The following is a 20,438-nucleotide window of genomic DNA, read 5'->3' as shown; positions in this document are numbered from 1 at the left end:
ACAGTTATGAAAAACATATTGTTAGTGTTCAAAATACAAATAGTAAAAAAGTTTAACACTAAACAGAGATGTACCTATTGTTGAATTTAGTTTCAACTATTAAATACAAACTGAAATTCTTTTCTTTTCTTTCTACTACGCGAAACGAAAACGAAACGTCATCTACGAGCGTTTCGTTTCGTGAGCGTTTCATGAGTGTTTGTGTATTCCGCTATGCACGTATCCTAAACATACATGTTATGACGTTGTGCAATACTTATTAAAAGCTGAAGCTGTTTGGCCAACAATGTGCAATGTCAGTTATTTTTATAGCTGATTACATTTCATAATTGTGATTTAATAATTACAAAACTTAATATCTTTTAGCTAAATGGGCCATTTTTTTCAAAGTTGTCCACCCCACTTTTTTTTAGATTTGGCAATTTTTATGTGTCTCGGAATCGCGAGCTATTTCAATCCTAATACTTAGGAGAAAAAAAGTGTCCCAAGGTTTTTTCCCATTCCGTTACCACTTTTTCATACATTTTGTATGGCGGTAACGGAATGGAAGGTTCGAAAAAATGTAATGGAAATCTTGGGACATTTTTTTTCTCCTATCAGGATCGAAAGAGCTCTCGATTCTGAGTATGAATCGCGTAAAAAATACCCATGCTACAAAAAAGTGGGGTGGACAACTTTAAAAAAAATGGCCCAAATACATTTTCATAATTATTTTTTTCAGGTCACTCTACCATTAATAGACTAAATGTTTCGTTACTTGAAATACATATGCATTAACTGGTCCATACACTCCATACTATCGGCAACATACTGTTTAGGGTCCAAAGTTACATATAATCAATAGATTTATTTTTAGTATGGGTTAAGTTGCTATTTTTTGCGATAGGTGGTAAACGAGCAAACAGGTCGCCTGATGGTAAGGAATGACTGCAGCACCAAATAGACGTCCGAAATACCAGAATGGTTGGAGGTGCGTTTGCATATGCATAATTATGGCCTTTAAAGCAATAAATTTAAACGCGTGCGGCATTGCGGCTAGGCAGAAGAATCCAGTCACCGATTCTTCATGCGTTCCCGGTGTGGTACTCCAATTACTCCATGTATTTACGTTCAAATATGAAGCGAAAAATGTTTTGCGTTTTAGAGTCGTTAAGATATCGGCAGAAGGCTTAACCTGTATGAATGGTTATTTTTATTTTTTTATTTTATTTTATTTCAAATACGTTACACAGTATGACAGTAAAAACCAAAGCACTGAGTAAATAAAAATACATGAAAGCTTAACAAATCAACACAATATAGCTATAAAAGTAAGAAAAAAAATCAACACATCACAAATTATCTCGATTTAGGTGACCTGTGTGGTGACGGGTTAAGAATTTCACCACCCCCTTTCTTCCCGTGGGTGTCGTAGAAGGCGACTATGGGATATGGGTTAAATTGTGGCGTAGGCGAGAGGCTGGCAACCAGTCACTACAATGTCACAGTTTCGTTTTCTTTCAACCCCTTATTTGCCAAGAGTGGCACTGAAGCTTTAGTAGTTTCATGTGTTCTGCCTACCCCTTTATGGGATACAGGCGTGGTTGTATGTTGTTAGGTGACAACATAACGTCAAGGCTTCGTTGAGTCGTCTGTCCGGGCGTAGAATTCGGCAGGATGCCCCGGAACCGCCGAAAGACTACACCCTTCGGCCAGAAGACTGCACTCGTGATGGTGTCCTGCAGCGGCCGTAGCACGCGCACAACAAACGAGCTGAAGTGCATATTATGTATGTTTTGCTCAAAGTTTGTTTGAATTTGTAATTATTGTTATTTAGATGATATGAACGAAACTATTTTCGGATCTTTTGAGCTTAATGCATGGAGTTCCATCTGTGTTTTCTAACAAACTATTGATTAGAGATATTTTTATTTTTTGCCCTAAATGCAAACACCAACCATTATATCATATATTTTTTTACGTGAAAAAAAGATTGGATGTAGGGTTAATGCCTGTTTTCAAAGTAGTAGATATATTTATTTACCCCTTTTGGGCTGTTTATTCCATATTTCCTCGTGCATATCTATCTGCATTATATTTTTTTGTCTTCTCCGGGAACCGTAGGGTATTCCGGACCTTTGGGAGGCATGCGCGGAGCCGAAGCTCTTTTGACAATTTAATGAAATGTATGAGGTGTACCGAGACGATGGTGCCCTTAATCGAGTCATGGGACACACGCAAAGACAGCATCCACCAGCGTGTACGGACTATTTCCACTTCATAACAAATTCAGTAAAGTACCTTGGTATTATAATAGATCAAAATCTTAATTTCAAAGAGCACATTTCTACAGTCTCGAATCGGGTCCGAAAGCTAATATATACAATAAAGTTACTACGGGATTCAGCCGATTTTTCACTGCTGAAAACTATTTATCTAGCTCTTGGACAATCAATAATTAATTACTGCATTCTTGCATGGGGAGGTTTAACTTCATCTATTATTTTGAAACTTGAAAGAGCACAAAGGGCGGTTCTAAAGGTAGCTTTGAAGAAACCAGTTAGGTACCCTACGAGTGATCTATATAATGACACTCTTGTTCTCAGCGTTCGAAAGCTTTACCTATTAAGAGTGGTGTTGTACGTACATAAAAAAGTAATAAGCTCAGCTGACTATAATGCATTACTTCAAAATCGTATATTTCAAATTCCCGTCACAACTGCAAAAACCACATTTGCTCGTCATTTCTCGCCCTTCTTATATCCCCGAATTTATAACCGACTGGTTAAGATTTACGACTTTAAAAAACACTCTGTTCACGAGGCAAAAAGGCTTTTATCAAAGAAATTAATGCATGTATCATATAAAGACACAGAAAATCTTATCAAGATACTATATTAAAAAAAAAAAATTTTATTAAAAAGTAAACTCACAATAAACACAGAGAAACACACACACACACACACACACACAACACACACACACACACACACACACACACACACACACACACACACACACACACACACACACACACACACACACACACACACACACACACACACACCCACACACATACACACACACAGACACACACACAACATAAACTATATATATACAAGTATATGGGGAAAACAACCTGTTATGTTATTTAAAGTCAAATTTTATTCCAAAGAAGAAAAATATTACTTTCCTTATTATAAGTACTTACCTAATTATAAAATAATTGCGATCTCTTTTTATTTTGTTTCTAAATATTTTCGCCTTTTTGGTACCTCTGTAAACTGCACCGTTGAATCTGAATTACTTACAATTTCGTTTATTTATCTACGCAAAACACTTAATTGTTTCTGCTCTTTCGTATTTTTACCTGTAAGAATCTTGTTTTTATTTTGTTTTCAATTATAAACTCTGTTTATGTTTTATGTCCACCACAGGACAGGCTGTGCCTAGTGTGGGGACCAGAATAACATGTAACACTTTGTTATTTTAATAAACGTTTCTTTCTTTCTTTCTTCTTTCTATTTTACACACAATGAACAAAAGCATGCAGCGAAGCAGAGCGAAACGACCGATTTTGACCCACGACACGAAAATGCGAAATACTTTCACGAGTTTCGTCACAATCATTGCATTTTTGATAGCGAGCATCCTATGCTTCCAGCCTATGTCTAAAGAAGAACACGTAGAACAGTTTAAGAAGATGGGTGCAGAGGTAGAACCTTTCAGAAAGAATTTGACCGAATGCGCGCGGCAAGTTAAAGCTTCTATGACAGACGTTGAAACATTCCTTAAAAGAATACCTCAGTCGACCCTTCAAGGGAAGTGCTTCGTGGCCTGTATTTTAAAGCGTAATTCTATCATCGTGAAGAACAAGATAGTCCCAAGGAATCTTCTGGAAGCGAATAAAGCGGTATATGGGGAAGATAGTGAAGTGTTAGCGCGTCTAAGAAGCGCTATTAAAGAATGTTTGAAAGCCGTGGAGGGTATATTTGAGATTTGTGAATACGCTTCGGTGTTTAATGACTGTATGCATATGAAGATGGAGCATATCCTGGACAGAGTGACGATGGATAGAAGGATGGAGGCGCTGGGACAGATGACGTCGAACCCTGATGTGTGGACGGAGGAAGATGATGAACTATTGAAACTCGTCAAAGACGAGCTTTAGTGAGAATACGCGTGAGTGGAACTAAGTATTAGTACCTAATAAAGTGTATTGCGTGCAGTGAGGTTTTACTTAATCGAAACCAAGTCGATAAGCCGATACCGCAATAGCTTCAATGTAATCGAATACGACAGAAATTCTATTCATTATATTAGTTATGCGGTTATAAATAGTACGTGGGACATATTTTTCAAAGTTGTCGTCCCCCCATTTTATTTTTTAATTTTAAGTCCACTCAGAATCGCGATATTTTTCAATTCTAATAGAAAAAAAAAGTGGTTTCAATTCTAATAGAATGGAAGATTTGAAAAATGTAACATAAAAATCTTGGGACATTTGGAATTCTAAGTATGAATCGCGTAAAAAATACCCATGTTACAAAAAAGTGGGGTGGACAACTTTGAAAAAATGGCCCAAGTAGGTAGGTAGGTACAACTTAATGATATTCAGTTGTCTTCTGACAATATTTTCTGCGTGTTGATAAATGTAAAATTTTGCGAATAACAAAAGCTTTGTCACCAAAATTTAAAGCTTGCAATAGTGATTGCCATGCCCTCTGTCGCCAGCGGATAACGAAACGGAGGCAAATGTAACGCCTATCGAGACTTCAGAGCAAAGCGTTACTTATACAAGTTCTGCCGACCGTTCATAGATGGCTCTAAAGCTTGTAGCGTTGAATAGTGATTATTTTCTACGTAAATGTACAAATAACCCGCAAAGTTACCCATCGAATATATTTCAAGTATTTCAACCTATAGCAATTCGAGATATTTTACTTCAAAGAATACAAGAAGCAGCCGAGGATATGCGAGCTACTAAAGTCAATTTAAATCATCAGAATACGCACACGATTGAATGTTTGTTCAGAGCAAGAAAGCGACCATTTTGAAAATAATTTACATAAAACTACATGAATAGACTTTAATCAAATTATTAATTAATTGTGTGCGAATTTGCCTGGCGAAAATTATTAAATTTAATCGATTTTGTAATAATAACAGTTTTTAAAGATCATAAACAACCACAAAAACGCAGACGTGTCGAATTGAACGGAAATAAATAGAACACGGTGTATACGTATATTAGGACTTTTGGCCCTTTGGACCACCTAAGCGTGACCTAAGCCATCCTGCATCGATTACGTAAGACTTTAAGGGTGTTTTCTACTTTTTAGGGACGAAATTTTTGAAAATTAAACACTAAAACAGAGTTAAAATAATAGCATTTTTACATACCAACTACATAGGGAGGGCGGGGGGGGGGGGGGTCGATCTATCTTATACTCCCTTATATATAACTAGCTTCTGCCCGCGGCTTCGCTCGCGTTAGAAAGAGACAAAAAGTAGCCTATGTCACTCTCCATCCCTTCAACTATCTCCACTTAAAAAATCACGACAATTCGTCGCTCCGTTTTGCCGTGATCGACGGCCAAACAAACAGACACACACTCTTTCCCATTTATAATATTAATATGGATTTATTGGCAAAATACGTAAGGTACAACAGGGCAAATCTTGACTGGGGGGCAAACGTAATTGGTCCATTTTTTCCGCTGTACAGTAGGCTGGGTCGATTTTATATGGAAAATTTTTTTTTGTAATAAATCGTATCTGGGGGGGTCTAAAAAATTGCTATTATGTTTAACCTCTTAGATTTAGTATAAATAATGTTAATCCGTTATATGATTTAGCCCTCTACAGATGTTCAAAGATTTGACTTTTTTAAATATTTTGTGTAATTTTCGTGTATGTTTATATTGATTTTTTTATATTACTAAATAATTAAAAAACGCACGTATAATATAAAACATAGTGTAATTAGTATTAGAAAAAGCAATTCGTCACAATGTAGAAGTATAATCTCGAAAATGTAAGTGTTGAAGAACTTGTACTTTAACGACGTTAGCAGTTGTATTGTGCCTTATTATCAAAAGATGGCATTACAGATCTGGATTTCAGTTTGGTCCGAATAATTCCATCTCGTGCATTTTTTGAAGCCACCGTGATCGATGCTTCCGTCACAAGTTTTATGCAACGTTCTACAGCCTGCATGTGACATGGAAATTTAGAGAAAATTACATCTCGAGACGGTGAGACGTTGTCTATCATCTTCTGCAAATCCTCTTCAGACAAATGGCTCACTATTGGCGGAGGTGTAACTTGACACTCAGCCCAGATTATCATGTCTATATAATCAGTTGCAAGAAAATTGAGCTGAGGCAATTTAAACACCCTGACAGAATTACTGGTTGGCTGACGTCTTGCTTGTAAAAATTTTCTAAGAGCAAGTTCTTTCACAACTTTCCTCTCATCCGATACCATAGCGACCAGTATGTTTTCAGGTGAGCGAAAAAAGCATTCCTTTGTATCACAGGATCAATTATAGATCTGACTTTGTTATCGAAGGATCTAGTTAAACGTATTAAATTAAATACATGGTGGGCACCAAAAATACAGGAGGATTTTTGCTTTATTTCGAACCAGACCGGAGCGTACACTTTAACAATATACTCTGTTAGAGTTTTCAATTTATTCGACGGTTTCTGACATCCAATATAGTATCGTAATATTCGATTTGCTGTGGTAAGCCAACGAGAATGAGCCATCTTTCCAGGTTGTCTATTTGCGAGTTCTGCACTACAAGTGCCTGTTGACACAGCACAACACATTTCGTACAAATACTTTTGGTCCGTACTTAAAGATTTTATTACACTTTGGTCTATATTACGAATACCGCTAGTAATCGCTGCGTACTTTTTTACACGCAATTTATCACAGGTTTCGAGAGCTTTTCCTATGGGCCCCGAGTATTCTCTAGGTCCACTTGTGCCTCCATCCAGTTGACAAAATAAGTGTCGTAAAGGCAACTCATTCGCATGGAGTTGGCATATAAGCCACTGTAATGGTTTTTGCAACTTCAACTCAGTTAATAACTCCTGATTTATAACCAGTGTTAGTGGCAGTCCCATCACAACCTATACATTTTAAATCATTTAAGTCGATTTTGTGGCTTTGACAGTATTCAACGATTGAATTGCAAATTTCTTTACCAGTTCCTGTTCGTGGTCTGCCGTGTCACGCCTATCTCATGTAACTCGAAAAACATAGTTTTGAGTAAAATCAGTTTAAAGTTTTTTTTGGTAATTCGATCTGCATTCAATACTGGTGTGGAAATATAAAGAAAAAACTACACAGTTACATTGTAGTAAGTGTAATGCTGATGTAGATGCACAAAAAAAACATATTTTTTGGATATATTTAAAATTATAGGCTATATAGTAGTTAGGCACGACAGGGTCCCCATACAAAGTCTGTTTTGCGACGTCTTGTAACTCAAGTTACAGTAGTTGGGCACGACACGTTAACTAAAATATTTTTCTCAGTTGGCTTAGATACAAGTTTATTGTTGTAGTAATGTTGTAATTCAATCAATTAATAATTATACATCGTGTTTTTTTCGTTTCCCGTTAAATTCAACACATAGTTAGGCCCATTAACAGAAAACACGCAGTATATAAAAAATAAATTCTTTTTCGTTTTCGTACATAATAAATTAATTAATTCGTTTTAATTGTCTGACGGCACATGTCAAAACAAATAACATTAGAAAGTGGTAAATGTTGAACCACGTGTGTTCAGTAATTTTTTTTTTTTAATAAGAGTTTAACACAGCAGTTTCTTAATAGTTATTTGTTATACAAGGGGGCAAAGTTGTATTTTAACGCCGAGTGTGGAATTGAAAAACGAGCAAGTGAAAGGATTCTATAGTTGAACCACGAGCAAAGCGAGTGGTTCGAGAATAGAATCCTGAACTTGCGAGTTTTTTAACACACGAGAAGTAAAATACATTTGCACCGAGTGTAACACAAAACTTTTCCCCTCATTATAGCGAGGAAACTACAACGCAAAAAATGCGTTTATCACTGCTTCTAGTAGTTCCACAGGTGGTAAATCATCTTTATTACTAGATTCACCTACTTTTATTAATTTTAAAACAACTAATTTGACTTTATTTAAGGTCAAATTACTTTACCCACTAGTGGATAAAATGAGTTTTTACCCGCTGGTATTAAAGGACAAAACACGTGTTTCCTAGCTAGTGAGGGGAAAAAAAATTTATTTGACCTAATAAACAAACCTTCCCTTAAAGTTGTCGGAATTCAATAAAAGCACGTTGTATATAGTATTTGAATGTTTGATCAGATAACTATATAGGTATGTAATCTAGATCACATCTAGATCTAGCCTTAATATGATGTTAAATTTATATTTATTACGTTCTTATAAATTACGGCATAAACTTAACAAGGGATTGTACTACTGTCCTAAATTGTAGATAAACAATGCACCTTTTTTGTTAGCAGGTTGACCCAAATCTTTTGTTATCTATCCGTACTATTGTTTAGCGAAATATGGGTCAGTGACCTCCTTATTACTACTGGCCTAGTAACCCACATTCAACAATACAATGGGATGGATAGATAATAAAGAAAGGAGCAATGACTTGTAAGCTGTTGCGTTTTTTGTCCTGTTCCAGTTTTTGTTTGCATGTTCTGGTATAGTATGATTTTTTTGAGATGTTGTTTTGGTTTTTGCCGTAATCTGTTAAACAAAAGCCTTTGTTTCTATTATTCACGTGGCTAAGTCCCTTTTAAACGGCACGCGCTAAAGTCTCAGTGTAGTTAAAAAACAACTACCGTATAGCAATAAGGTTCAAATTTATGGAACAGTTCGCAGTATGCAGGTAACTTTTTTCGAAGATGATGACAAAACGTGTTATCTCCGAAATGACTTTTTATGGATTTGAACCTTATTACTATCATGATAGTTGCCTTTTAACCCCCGACGCAAAAACTAATGTATGTATGTCTGTCTGTCTGTCTGTCTGTTTGTCTGTGTGTGTGTCTGTATGTGGCATCGTAGCGCTCGAACGGATGAACCGATTTTGATTTAGTTTTTTTTTTGTCTGAAAGCTGAGTTAGTCGGGAGTGTTCTTAGCCACGTTTCATGAAAATCGGTCCACTAGGTCACGGTCGGGGGTTTTTTCAAAATTTTAATTTTGTGGTTAGATTATTAACTACACTGAAACTAAGACCGCGTGCCGTTTACGGTAGCTAGCTTCTTATCATATCGATAATATATTTGTCAATATTTAATTTTTTCAATCACTTTATTTTGCCACAAAAACTTCTATGTCTGCCTATAATATAAGGCAGAGTCTTCTATGACTGCCTATAATATAAGACTAAGTCTGTCGTGCCTAAGTACTGTAACTGAGTTCCAAATTGCTCGATGCGTAAAAGGCGTGTCGTGGCTATCTACTGTAACTGTTAGTTACGGGAGATAGCCACAGCTCACTAGGGCAAAAACGGAGTTACACGAGTTTAGTGACAAGCTCGTATGAGGAATTGGTAAGAGATTTATGATTTTTTTTTCACTTGGTAGGTAAAGACTTTCATAAAAACACGAATAAAACTTGTTACGCGTATATCATGTAACTCAAGTTACATGACATAGGTATGACACGGCAGTGGTGTCGTGTGTCCTAAATATACGGAGCCAGATTCACTTATAAGCGATATATGCTCTTCCACAGTAAGTCTACGATAAGAACGACCGTCTGAATTTTCTATAAGCAAGGTTTTGTCCTTTCTGCCGTCAAAATAAATCGCTTCCAATTGATTATAAGATACATTCTCCTGCAAGTTAAGTTTTTCGTTATGTCGAGCCCGTTGTAGCTTGCTTTTATCCACTACTAAGTTTTTGTCATCGTGAGATATAAGCCCTACGTCTTGTAGCACTTTTTCCACTCGATTAAATAGTTTTTTACATAAAAACCACCAAATAAAACTAAGTAATTATGAGAACTCTTACTTGAAGTTTTTATGAACAAATTGGCGGCAAACGCGTAAATTGAGTTGACAGTTTTGACGCAAGTACGCTTACCATTGTCTATGATGTAAAAAAAAGTATCTGTAATGTACGTTCTGATACTCGCAATTAATGAATAAACTTAAAAAATCTTACGAAACGCTTTATAACACATTTTAAAAATAAAATTAAAAACGTCGGAAAATTTTTTTTTAATATTCAAGCTATGGTAGAGAGCTAAAAGTTATATCAGATTTTTTTTTAATTATTTTTCTTATGCTAAATAGACCAAAACGCAACTTTTTAAACATACCCAGCATCAAAAAAAATTTTTTTTCAAAATCGACCCAGCCTACTGTACAGTCAGTCAAGAAAGCGGTTTACCACTTTTCGACTCTATTTAAAACACATAAGGTCGAAAAGTGGTAAACCACTTTTTTGGCTGACTGTACCTTATACCTACATAGACTGCCGTCATACGCGAACGGCGCCTAATATTTATGATGATCACACAAATAACTGTAAGAACTGGAACTCGATACTCCATGTTTCTAATTACTATCACGTTTTAGTCAGCATAGAAATAGGGTTGGGAAAGACTCTGATCTGAAGTTGATTTTTAAGAATTACTTTTAGAGTCTAATAATTAAGTAAACTCTAGTGATGTTTTAGAAATATTAAACAAAGAAGAAGAATAAAACTTAGTTCCAAACCCGTGGTGGAGCACGACTAAAACTACAGACTAACCATAAATTAAATATAGATTATAACATCTCATACATTAAAATAAAATGCGACCGCCTAAGAACGTGCAAAAACCAGATGGCGCCACTAAAAATACATTTTTAGGGTTCCGTAGTCAACTAGGAACCCTTATAGTTTCGCCATGTCTGTCTGTCCGTCCGTCCGTCCGTCCGTCCGTCCGTCCGTCCGTCCGTCCGTCCGTCCGTCCGCGGATAATCTCAGTAACCGTTAGCACTAGACAGCTGAAATTTGGTACCAATATGTATATCAATCACGCCAACAAAGTGCAAAAATAAAAAATGGAAAAAAAATGTTTTATTGGGGTACCCCCCCTACATGTAAAGTGGGGGCTGATTTTTTTTTTATTCCAACCCCAACGTGTGATATATTGTTGGATAGGTATTTAAAAATGAATAAGGGTTTACTAAGATCGTTTTTTGATAATATTAATATTTTCGGAAATAATCGCTCCTAAAGGAAAAAAAAGTGCGTCCCCCCCCTCTAACTTTTGAACCATATGTTTAAAAAATATGAAAAAAATCACAAAAGTAGAACTTTATTAAGACTTTCTAGGAAAATTGTTTTGAACTTGATAGGTTCAATAGTTTTTGAGAAAAATACGGAAAACTACGGAACCCTACACTGAGCGTGGCCCGACACGCTCTTGGCCGGTTTTTTAAGAATTACTTTTAGAGTCTAATAATTAAGTAAACTCTAGTGATGTTTTAGAAATATTAAACAAAGAAGAAGTATAAAACTTAGTTTTTTGCCATTGATTACTCTATGTCGAAAGTAACACTTAACGCCATCTACAAACTGGCAGCAAGGCATTTTTTTTAGTGGCGCCATCTAGTTTTTGCACGTTCTTAGGCGGTCGCAGTTTAATGTATGAAATGGTATTACACACACACATACTACAATTTTTTAGTGGTTTCGCCATCTAGTTTTGTGACATTGCGTTCTTAGGCGGTCGCATTTTACGACACCCACGGGAAGAAAGGGGGTGGTGAAATTCTTAACCCATCACCACACGGGAAATGGTATAATCTTCATATATTTAATTTATGGACTAAGTAAATATTCATGGGTCGGTGACCGACACCGACATTGTATTTATAAATGAATAATAAATAAATATTGGGGGACACCGTACACAGATCAACCTAAACTAAACCTTTACTAAGCAAAGCTTGTAATATGGGTGCTAGGCGACGATATACATAAGATAACTATACTCACTCAGGACTCAATATCTGTGTTCATCACAAATAAATGCCCTTGCCGGGAATTGAACCCAGGACCATCGGTTTAGGAGGCAGGGTCACTAAGTACCAACTACGCTATTCTAGGGTACGCTGCTATACTACACTAGATTGGTCGTCAATGTCCACAAACGTGTAATTCGGTAAAAATTACTTATTACGCTAGTTATATTTTTTATACCAACAACTATGGCCGCTTCATATCGAGTTCTCATTTGAATACGATTTGACGCGTCGCTAATGGACTCAGTGTCATATAGAAGGCGAATCAATGAGACTCGAGACATTACGACTTAAAAAAGGAAGTTCGAAAATGGCGACAAATTAAAACACGACCGAAGGGAGTGTTTTAAATCGACACGAAAAAACGACGTTTTTTACAGATGGCCATCCGAAATTTCAACCTGACCTATAATGAACCACTACTCGCACTAGTGCGTAAAAAAACACCATCTGTACTGAAAATATTTTTTCCCTTTTTTATTTTTATAAAACTCCTAATACTTCGATGGTCACATCTCTAATGAAGTGTAACAATGCAATTCTGTAAATGTAAGTTTGCATTTTGCTGCCCCCTTCCACTTGGCCTTTACAGCCGACCGGTGCAGTCCACTCTAGCTATTAGCACTTACCAAATAATACCTAAGTTACCATCTCCTCACAGTGATCGTCAACTGTTTTTTTAAGGGAAAAGTATTTCTAATCGGATTCGTTTATTTTCCTTGTTTTTTTAAAGAGTCAAATAATGAGCGATTTATATTTTTTGGAGATTTTCATCTCTTGCACAACGAGTCTTAGTCTTATTTCTAATTTAACACATGTTGTTGGGTTCACTCGAGTGTTTTCGTTCCGAAAAATACAAATTATTATAAAAATGGGATTGTAAAGTAATTTCCAGAATTGTTGAAAAAATAATCAAAATTTAAAACTGTCTGAAAGGGGAACCAAAGTTGAGATGCTAATGAGCGTCAACTGTTTCTTTTTAAGGGAAAAGTATTTGTAATCGGAATCGCTTGTTTTTTTTTACCGCTACCGTGAAGAGTCAAATAATGAGTGATTTATATTTTTTGGAGATTTTCATCTCTTCCACGAGTCTTAGTCTTATTTGTAATTTATGGATGTTGTTTGGTTCACTCGAGTGTTTTCGTTCTGAAAAATACAAATTATTATAAAAATGGGATTGTAAAGTGATTTCCGGAATTGTTAAAAAAGTAATCATAATTTAAAACTGTTGAAAAGGGAACCAAAGTTGAGTTGCTAATTTCGTTATACATATGTGTTGTTTCACTGTCCTTTGATATCTAGTCATTTGTTGTTAGGGTTATTTGTCTTTTCTATTTTTTTTCTAATTCAGCAATAAAAAAGCTCTTTTGTGTGGTGTTGTTTTATCTTCGATAGAAATTATGTTGTTCTTGTCTGTCCTGTTGTTTAATAAGTAGTTTGTTTGTTTTGATCGTCGTTACCAATTTAATATTTTTTATTTATGTAAGTATTATGTCTTATTGGCTCTTTGTATTTGGAACCAGACTTTATATTAAAAAAAACATACTTAAGTAAAATAATTCTGTTGCCTTGCACGATAAATCGATTTTAACCACTCAGTACCAACTATTTATTCCACTGTAGGTAGTTGATTTCCACATTTTTTTCTCGTCTTTCTTGTGGTCCATGCATTGTATATTTTGATATAATGGCAGTTTGCTGCTAGATGCATATGCATAAAAACATATAATCACGTCTATAATAAAGGGGTAGTAATAAAAGGGGTAGGCAGAGCACATGAACTACGAAGTTTCAGTGCCACTCTAAGGCAGAAAGCGCCACAATTTAACCCATATCCAACAGTCGACTTCTACGACACCCACGGGAAGAAAGGGTATAATAATATAAAATTCTAAAAGATATCTAATAATAATACATTAGGTAATATTATTATTAATCATGCATAAGTGACTTATTTGCTGATCCTTGCTACGTGAGTCCGTGCCAATTGCTCATACAATCGCTTACTTAGGTTTAAGTAGGTCTTGGGTAGGTATACCTAGGTATGGTATGTATTCACTGGAATGAATATGTTGAAATTTACTCTTTTCTTTTTTTGTTGACGGCTTCGTCGAGTTCAGCGTTTAATAAAATGCATAATATAATCGAATAAATAATAAATCTTTTTTTTCGTCCGTTCTGAGGAAATGTATATTATTGCTATAATTATTGTAATATATGTACTTTATAATGTGTCTATCTAGTATCTAACGTAAGGGGATCCACAATTTCACATTTGTATATAAGAGGCACATCTCATACTAGTATTTTTTTATGGAAAATGTTTCTTTTGCTTTCTTAGTACTTATATATTCTGCGCTCGGTAAAAATCAAAAATGATCAAAACCTAATTTAATTTTTAAAAATTACAATTTAAGAGATGACGATAGTTCGATGGGTCAACGTAAAGTGACTCTAATTAGAGATGGGCCGAATATTCCGTAAATATTCGGTATTCGGCATATTCGGCAAGTTTTTCAATGTTTGTATTCGGCCGAATAGTTCCGTTATATTGCCGAATATTTACCGAATAAACAAAGTAAATAAATTTCCATTGTTTTGATTTTACTATTGAAATCGTAGCACCGCTCACAGTCCCTCTGCTTAGCCTTGAGGTTGACTGGTAGAGAATGCCTTAAAGTAACATTAAGTCAAAACCAAATTTTTCTTATGTACTGCAAGATTTTTCTTTTGTGCAATAAAGATTAAATAAATAAATAATGTTCGGCCGAATATTCGTATTCAGCAAAGTCCGTATTCGGCCAAGAAAATTAATTCTTTTTAGCGCATTTATATACACTCAGGCAGTTCTTTTAACACTAATCCTTCCATAATAGCCTTCCATGTGTCCAAGGAGTCTTTACGATCGGTACTCGACCGAATCATGAGCAGACCTCCAAGGATTCCCTACCTGTCTTGTGTCCTGGCGTACCCTTGCTAATACCTAGTCGCTCTCGGACGCCTCTGGGGCCACCGAAGACATGACAGCTTCATATTCATTTATATTAGTCACTCACATTCCACCTTCCGTACAATAAAATAAAACATTCAAAATTCAATCAAAAGTAGGCGTCCGTTATTTGCCTCGTACATATGTATGCCAGGGCCGACGGAATGGCATGACCTCTGGCATCGGGATGTCTACATGCGGGTACGTGGTCGGTCGAAGGTGTCGGTGATACGCCCTCACGAGCGGCGTGCTATATTACGGTGGTGGCTGGTTGGGCGTTCCCGCGTCGACAGGGCTCGCTACTGCGGCTACCGGTTCCTGCGGTGGCTGGACTGCTGTTGGCGGCATCGCCCTTGGCGTTGGCGATACCTTGGCGGTTGGCTTTGGCGATACCTTGGTGGTTGTTTCTGGTGCATCTTCGGCGTTCTGGATCGTTGTTTCTTCGCTCGTTGTGATGCACGGGACATCAGCTGGCATGGGGATGTTAATTTCGATTGTAGCTTTCAACATCATTGTGACCTTCCTTCGTCCGTCGCTTCCAATGGTGACGCTCATCGTTTTCACATATGTCACAGGCCCGTTGAGATACATCGTCGCCCTCGATGTTGATGTTGGTGGTGTTGTCTGCCATTTTTCTTCTGTTGTTATGCGGTAAGTTTGTCAACACGTGGAAGGAGTTTCTGGAGCTGCTCGATGTGCTTCTCGGCGGCGGCTACTTTGTATTATTTAATTAACGTACTTCCTCACGTACGTCATAAAACTTTACATTGACATTACGCAGTCCGTCTGACCTAGAAAATTATGCATCCATTTTTGTTGCTTACTCGAACTACATCAGTCCTCGACCTTGCTGACTCGCACGTTGATAGTAGTTTGAGTACGCACAAAATGAACACATAATATTTATTTATAGAACGATACTGCTGTTTTTTATTTTAATCTAGGAAAACGTAATTTTAACTCAACATGTTTCACCCACAATTCATTCTATACCCTTAATATTACATACCTTTAAATACTATTAATTACCATTCCAGGTAATATCTATAATAAATTACAGTAAAATTAAATTAACAGACAAAATACACCATAAAAATCCTAACTATTAATACAAGTACTTAGGGCCGTAAAAAAATACCATACATTAAAACTTCACCTATTTGCCGCTCGCGCTGGAAGTGCTGTACTCGCCGAGTCGCCTGCCTGGTGCCTGGCGCCGACTCCAATCCAGTACCAAATTCCGCAGTCATCTTCAGTACGCTCCATGGTCATAACCAATCTCGCAGTGATAAAAGCACTGGTTGGTACACGGAGAATAACTTGGAAGTCCATTTTCACCAAAAATTACCCGTCGTTGGTGCTCGACACATCCAGCTGTCCGAATCGTCCTCTGCGTCCTCGTCGTCCATGCTTCAAAATGTTGCTTGCAGCAGCGCGTAGAGGCTACGTCACGGTCGGTGTCACCAAGCCACGGTCGCCATGAAATAGGCAGAGTGCCTGGGAGGTGGTTGAAGTAAACACTGTAGTCAGTTGTGGTCCATAGGTTTAATATCTCCAACCTATCTCCTAACACCCTCTCCAATACTAAGGTACAGCTTCTTATATATGATTAACCTACGTTCTGAGACAATCCCTTATCGTATGGAGAGGTGGTTTATCTGTATTCAATCACTCCTACGTTGTCTACGTGACGTGATCAACGTGTAGGAATGTCTACTAGCCTATCACAATGCTATTTTGGGAATGAACCTGCGGCGGGTTAAACTTGAAAGGTTGAGGCGCAAGCGATACTGGTTCCTGTGCAGCCTGAGCTTGCCATTGGGATATTTGAGCTGGATGATTCGGACGTAAACCAAACTGCCCTACTTGCGGGGATTGCGGGGTGATGGGTCTGCTGAATCCTAGGAGGGGCAACACTCTGTTGCAAATACATCGCATTTAACTGTTCCTGAACGTACTTCAAGGCCTTTTCTAAGGTCTCGCCTGAGTTGCCACTTTCTTAAATAAGGATCGTTTAGCCTCTATAGTCGTAGATATCGACTCATGTAAAGTAACATACGTCATCATAGTACGTCATCATAGTACTGACAATGTTCGTAATACTCCTGCGGGGTATTACTACCCTGTCGAGCTACTGAGAGGTCACTATAGAGGGCGGTTTCATCCCTTTGATCTGAGAAACCATTAATAAGAGCTGTACGAATACCTAGCCAATTATCGGAGATTTTTTTTTAAATCTATTTTTATTTTTTTATTTTGGAGCATTGGTCCATGGGACTATGCCGGCTCCGTTAGACCACTTCATATTATCAACAATAAATATACAAACTCATAAAAAATAAGTCAAAACAAAAGTAGGTAAAAAACAAACCGAATTTGTATATTTATCTATACAAGAAACTACAATATATGACAAATTCAGCAGCAGGAGTTCCGCGAGAATTGATTGGAACACCCCTATGTCGGTGATCGTGTATCCGTGGACCTCAAAGATCTGCATTCTTTTCGCTCGAGTCCGGACACACTCCATAAGGAAGTGATGCACATCCTCAACAGTTATCGGGGATGCCATTTATTACATATTACGGATTATAAACGATATTTAAGCCAATAGTAAAGTAATATGAAATTTCGAACGCACATTTAGTTTGTTTTGTTTTTTTTTAATAATGACAAGTGAGTCATAGATTTTGCCGCGGTTTTTGAAGAGGCGTGACACTGACAGTTGTTGACAATGTTGACGCGACAGGTTTTGGTTTGGAAACAAAAACGCCGGTTGTGTTACAGAGATTTTGTTGCTAAATATTGTTAAACCTATGTTATACCTACTTTTGTTCAATAAATATTGATTATTAAAACAGTGTGTTTTCCATATCTTCTATTACATTTGAGTTAATAGTACAGGATGTTGTACCAGTAACCTTATTTAAAATTCCGTTAATCACGCACAGATTGGCTAACTTTCTACCCGCCTTATCACTTACGAAAGTGTTAATGAGTTGGTAACAAATACTAATGAACCTAGTGAGAACATTAGGGTTCCCGTCCAACTCCGGAACCATACGAAGGGACTTATAGATAGTCTCACATAACATATTATGTTATCCTGAGCCATGGTTTCTATTTCTAATGGACTATTTAAATTTAGAACTAAATCAGAGTCTTCTAAGTTTCTAAATAAGTCTAATCTATCGCGGCGAGCCTGACACGATGCAGGATCCCGACTTCCCGAGTTTCTGGGATGAAAAATGTTAGAATATGTTAATGTGAACTAAAGGTAAAGGGAGCAAGCAACACAAGAGCGATTCAAGTGTACTTACATGAGTTCCATCTCTGGTCTTCTTCTTGAATCGATTTCTGGATTCGACTTGAAATAGGCTGAGAGCCTGGGAGTTGGTTGATGGAAACACTGTAGTCAGTTCTGGTCCATAGGTATTGCGATGTGGGGAGCTTCGGGACAAATGAAACACTCTGAGGTCGAGTATATACTGGCTTTATTTTAGGGTTATAATCTTGTATATATACTTATGCTATTAGTCACCTCTACCTGGGGGGCTACACGTGTCGGGTATCGGGTGACAACTATATCTAATTTCAAAGGCTTACCTTATATGGTACACAATGGGTTGGTTACATGACCCCTGAATATGATACCATTAATTTTAAGTACCTACTTATCTATACCTACACTACATCTCTTCCCTTGAAGGAAAAAAAAAGTTATATTTTAACACTTTTTTTTTTACTACTCGTGGAACAACTTCGTTCTATTCTTATGTATAAGCTTAATTTTTCCATTATCTAAGATTTCTACATTGGGGCTTGCGTCCCTTACAACTATGTATGGTCCAGAAAATATACTTGACATTTTATTTCTGTTTTCATTCTTTACTAATACTTTATCATTTGGTTTATAAAGTACTGGGTTGATGCTCATGTCATATTTGGCTTTTCTTCTTTCTTTACTTTTCACTAGGTTTTCTCTTGCTTCTTTTTGAGAAGTTTGGAGTCTATACTTTAGTTCTAGTGGGTAACTGTCTGAATTATACAAGGGGTCGACATGGGATGTCAAATTACTAGGCAAATTGCATTTTTTCCCGAACACTAATTCGAATGGTGTAAATTTTGTTTCTGTATGTACTGATGTATTGAATGCGAAACACCAATATGGTACCCATTTACTCCAATGTTGTGTGTGGTTATCAGTCTGTATTCGCAAATATGCACCTAAACTCTTATGAGAGTTTTCCAGAGCTCCGATGCTTTGATGATTATAAGCAGTTGAAGTGAGATTATTGATACCCAGTAGTTTACTTACCTCTTTAAACGTTGTGAAAGTGAATTCCGTTCCCCTGTCTGTGGCTATGATATCAGGTATTCCATAGCGAAGGATAAAGTTCCTTACGAATGTTTCAGCTACTTCCTTTGCGCTTTTACTTACCATTGGATATGCTTCGACGTACTTTGTTAGTTCGCATTGAATAGTTAATATGTATGAGTAGTTTTCGTCATCCCTATCTAATGGTCCTACGATATCCATGAATATCTTTTGTAAAGCTGTTTTAGATGTTGTGGTTACCGTCATTGGTTCTTTTGTGTTAATTGAAAACTTTTCTTTTTGGCATTTATCACATTTCTTTACGTAATTTTTAATATCCTCCTCTAATCCTATCCAAAAATATCGTCGTTTTATATTGTTATACATTTTCCTAATTCCTGCATGTCCACTTGTTGGTAGTATGTGGAAATCGTTCAATATTATTCTTTTTTCATCTTTATCTTCTATTCGTATTACATCTTTCAATATACATAAACGTGGACCGGTCCAATCCTTTGTGTTATTTATCTCATGAGATAGTTTTTCGATAAAAATGTCATTGGTTTTATTCTTTATAATTATTATTTCATTTATTTTCCATTCTTTACATTTTGAACCAAGCTCCTTGACAAAGGCGGCTCGCGTCATTTGCCCTGGGGAGTATGGTTTTATGTATATTCTATCTTCGTCAACTGCATAAATTAATGTCTTTGATTCTTTATTCACATTATTATTTATTTTTACGAGCTCGTTGCAGTCCATAAACTTTAGTTCTACACATTGTTTTATTTTGGTATTTACTTCTACTACTTTCGGTTGATCAGGCCGATCGTTAATAGATACCTTAGATGTGTTTGTAGTTTTATTTTGTTCCTCCTCTCGTTTCTTCATTGCTCTTGTCATGATGTTGATACACTTGTTCATTTCTTTTAATTCTTCAGATGTTATGTTGGTCCTTGATAATGTGTCTGCTACTGTATTTTCTTTACCTCTTACATACTCTACGGTGTAGTCGTATTCCTCGAGTGCTAGTCGAAATTTAATTAGTCTACTTGACGGATTCTTCATATTAAACAAGTATATTAATGGTTTGTGGTCGGTTTTT

The 20,438-nt window shown here is 36.6% G+C and overlaps 1 protein-coding gene across 1 annotated transcript; it reads left to right on the top strand.

Moving 5' to 3' along the window:
- Nucleotides 1–3,537: 3,537 nt before the first annotated feature.
- LOC125235992 lies at nt 3,538–4,207 on the top strand. Its single transcript, XM_048142669.1, has one exon. The coding sequence runs from the start codon at nt 3,575–3,577 to the stop codon at nt 4,148–4,150; it is 576 nt and encodes a 191-aa protein (XP_047998626.1). The 5' UTR covers nt 3,538–3,574; the 3' UTR covers nt 4,151–4,207.
- Nucleotides 4,208–20,438: the final 16,231 nt, after the last annotated feature.

The sequence above is a fragment of the Leguminivora glycinivorella genome, chromosome 18, assembly GCF_023078275.1.
Source record: "Leguminivora glycinivorella isolate SPB_JAAS2020 chromosome 18, LegGlyc_1.1, whole genome shotgun sequence".
Classification (NCBI taxonomy): domain Eukaryota; kingdom Metazoa; phylum Arthropoda; class Insecta; order Lepidoptera; family Tortricidae; genus Leguminivora; species Leguminivora glycinivorella.
The sequence above is the reverse complement of the archived record's forward strand: the minus strand, read 5'-3'. Positions and strand labels throughout refer to the sequence as shown.

Excerpts from the sequence above, each read along its gene's own strand:
- LOC125235992 (XM_048142669.1), top strand. The coding sequence starts at position 3,575 with ATGCGAAATACTTTCACGAGTTTCGTCACAATCATTGCATTTTTGATA.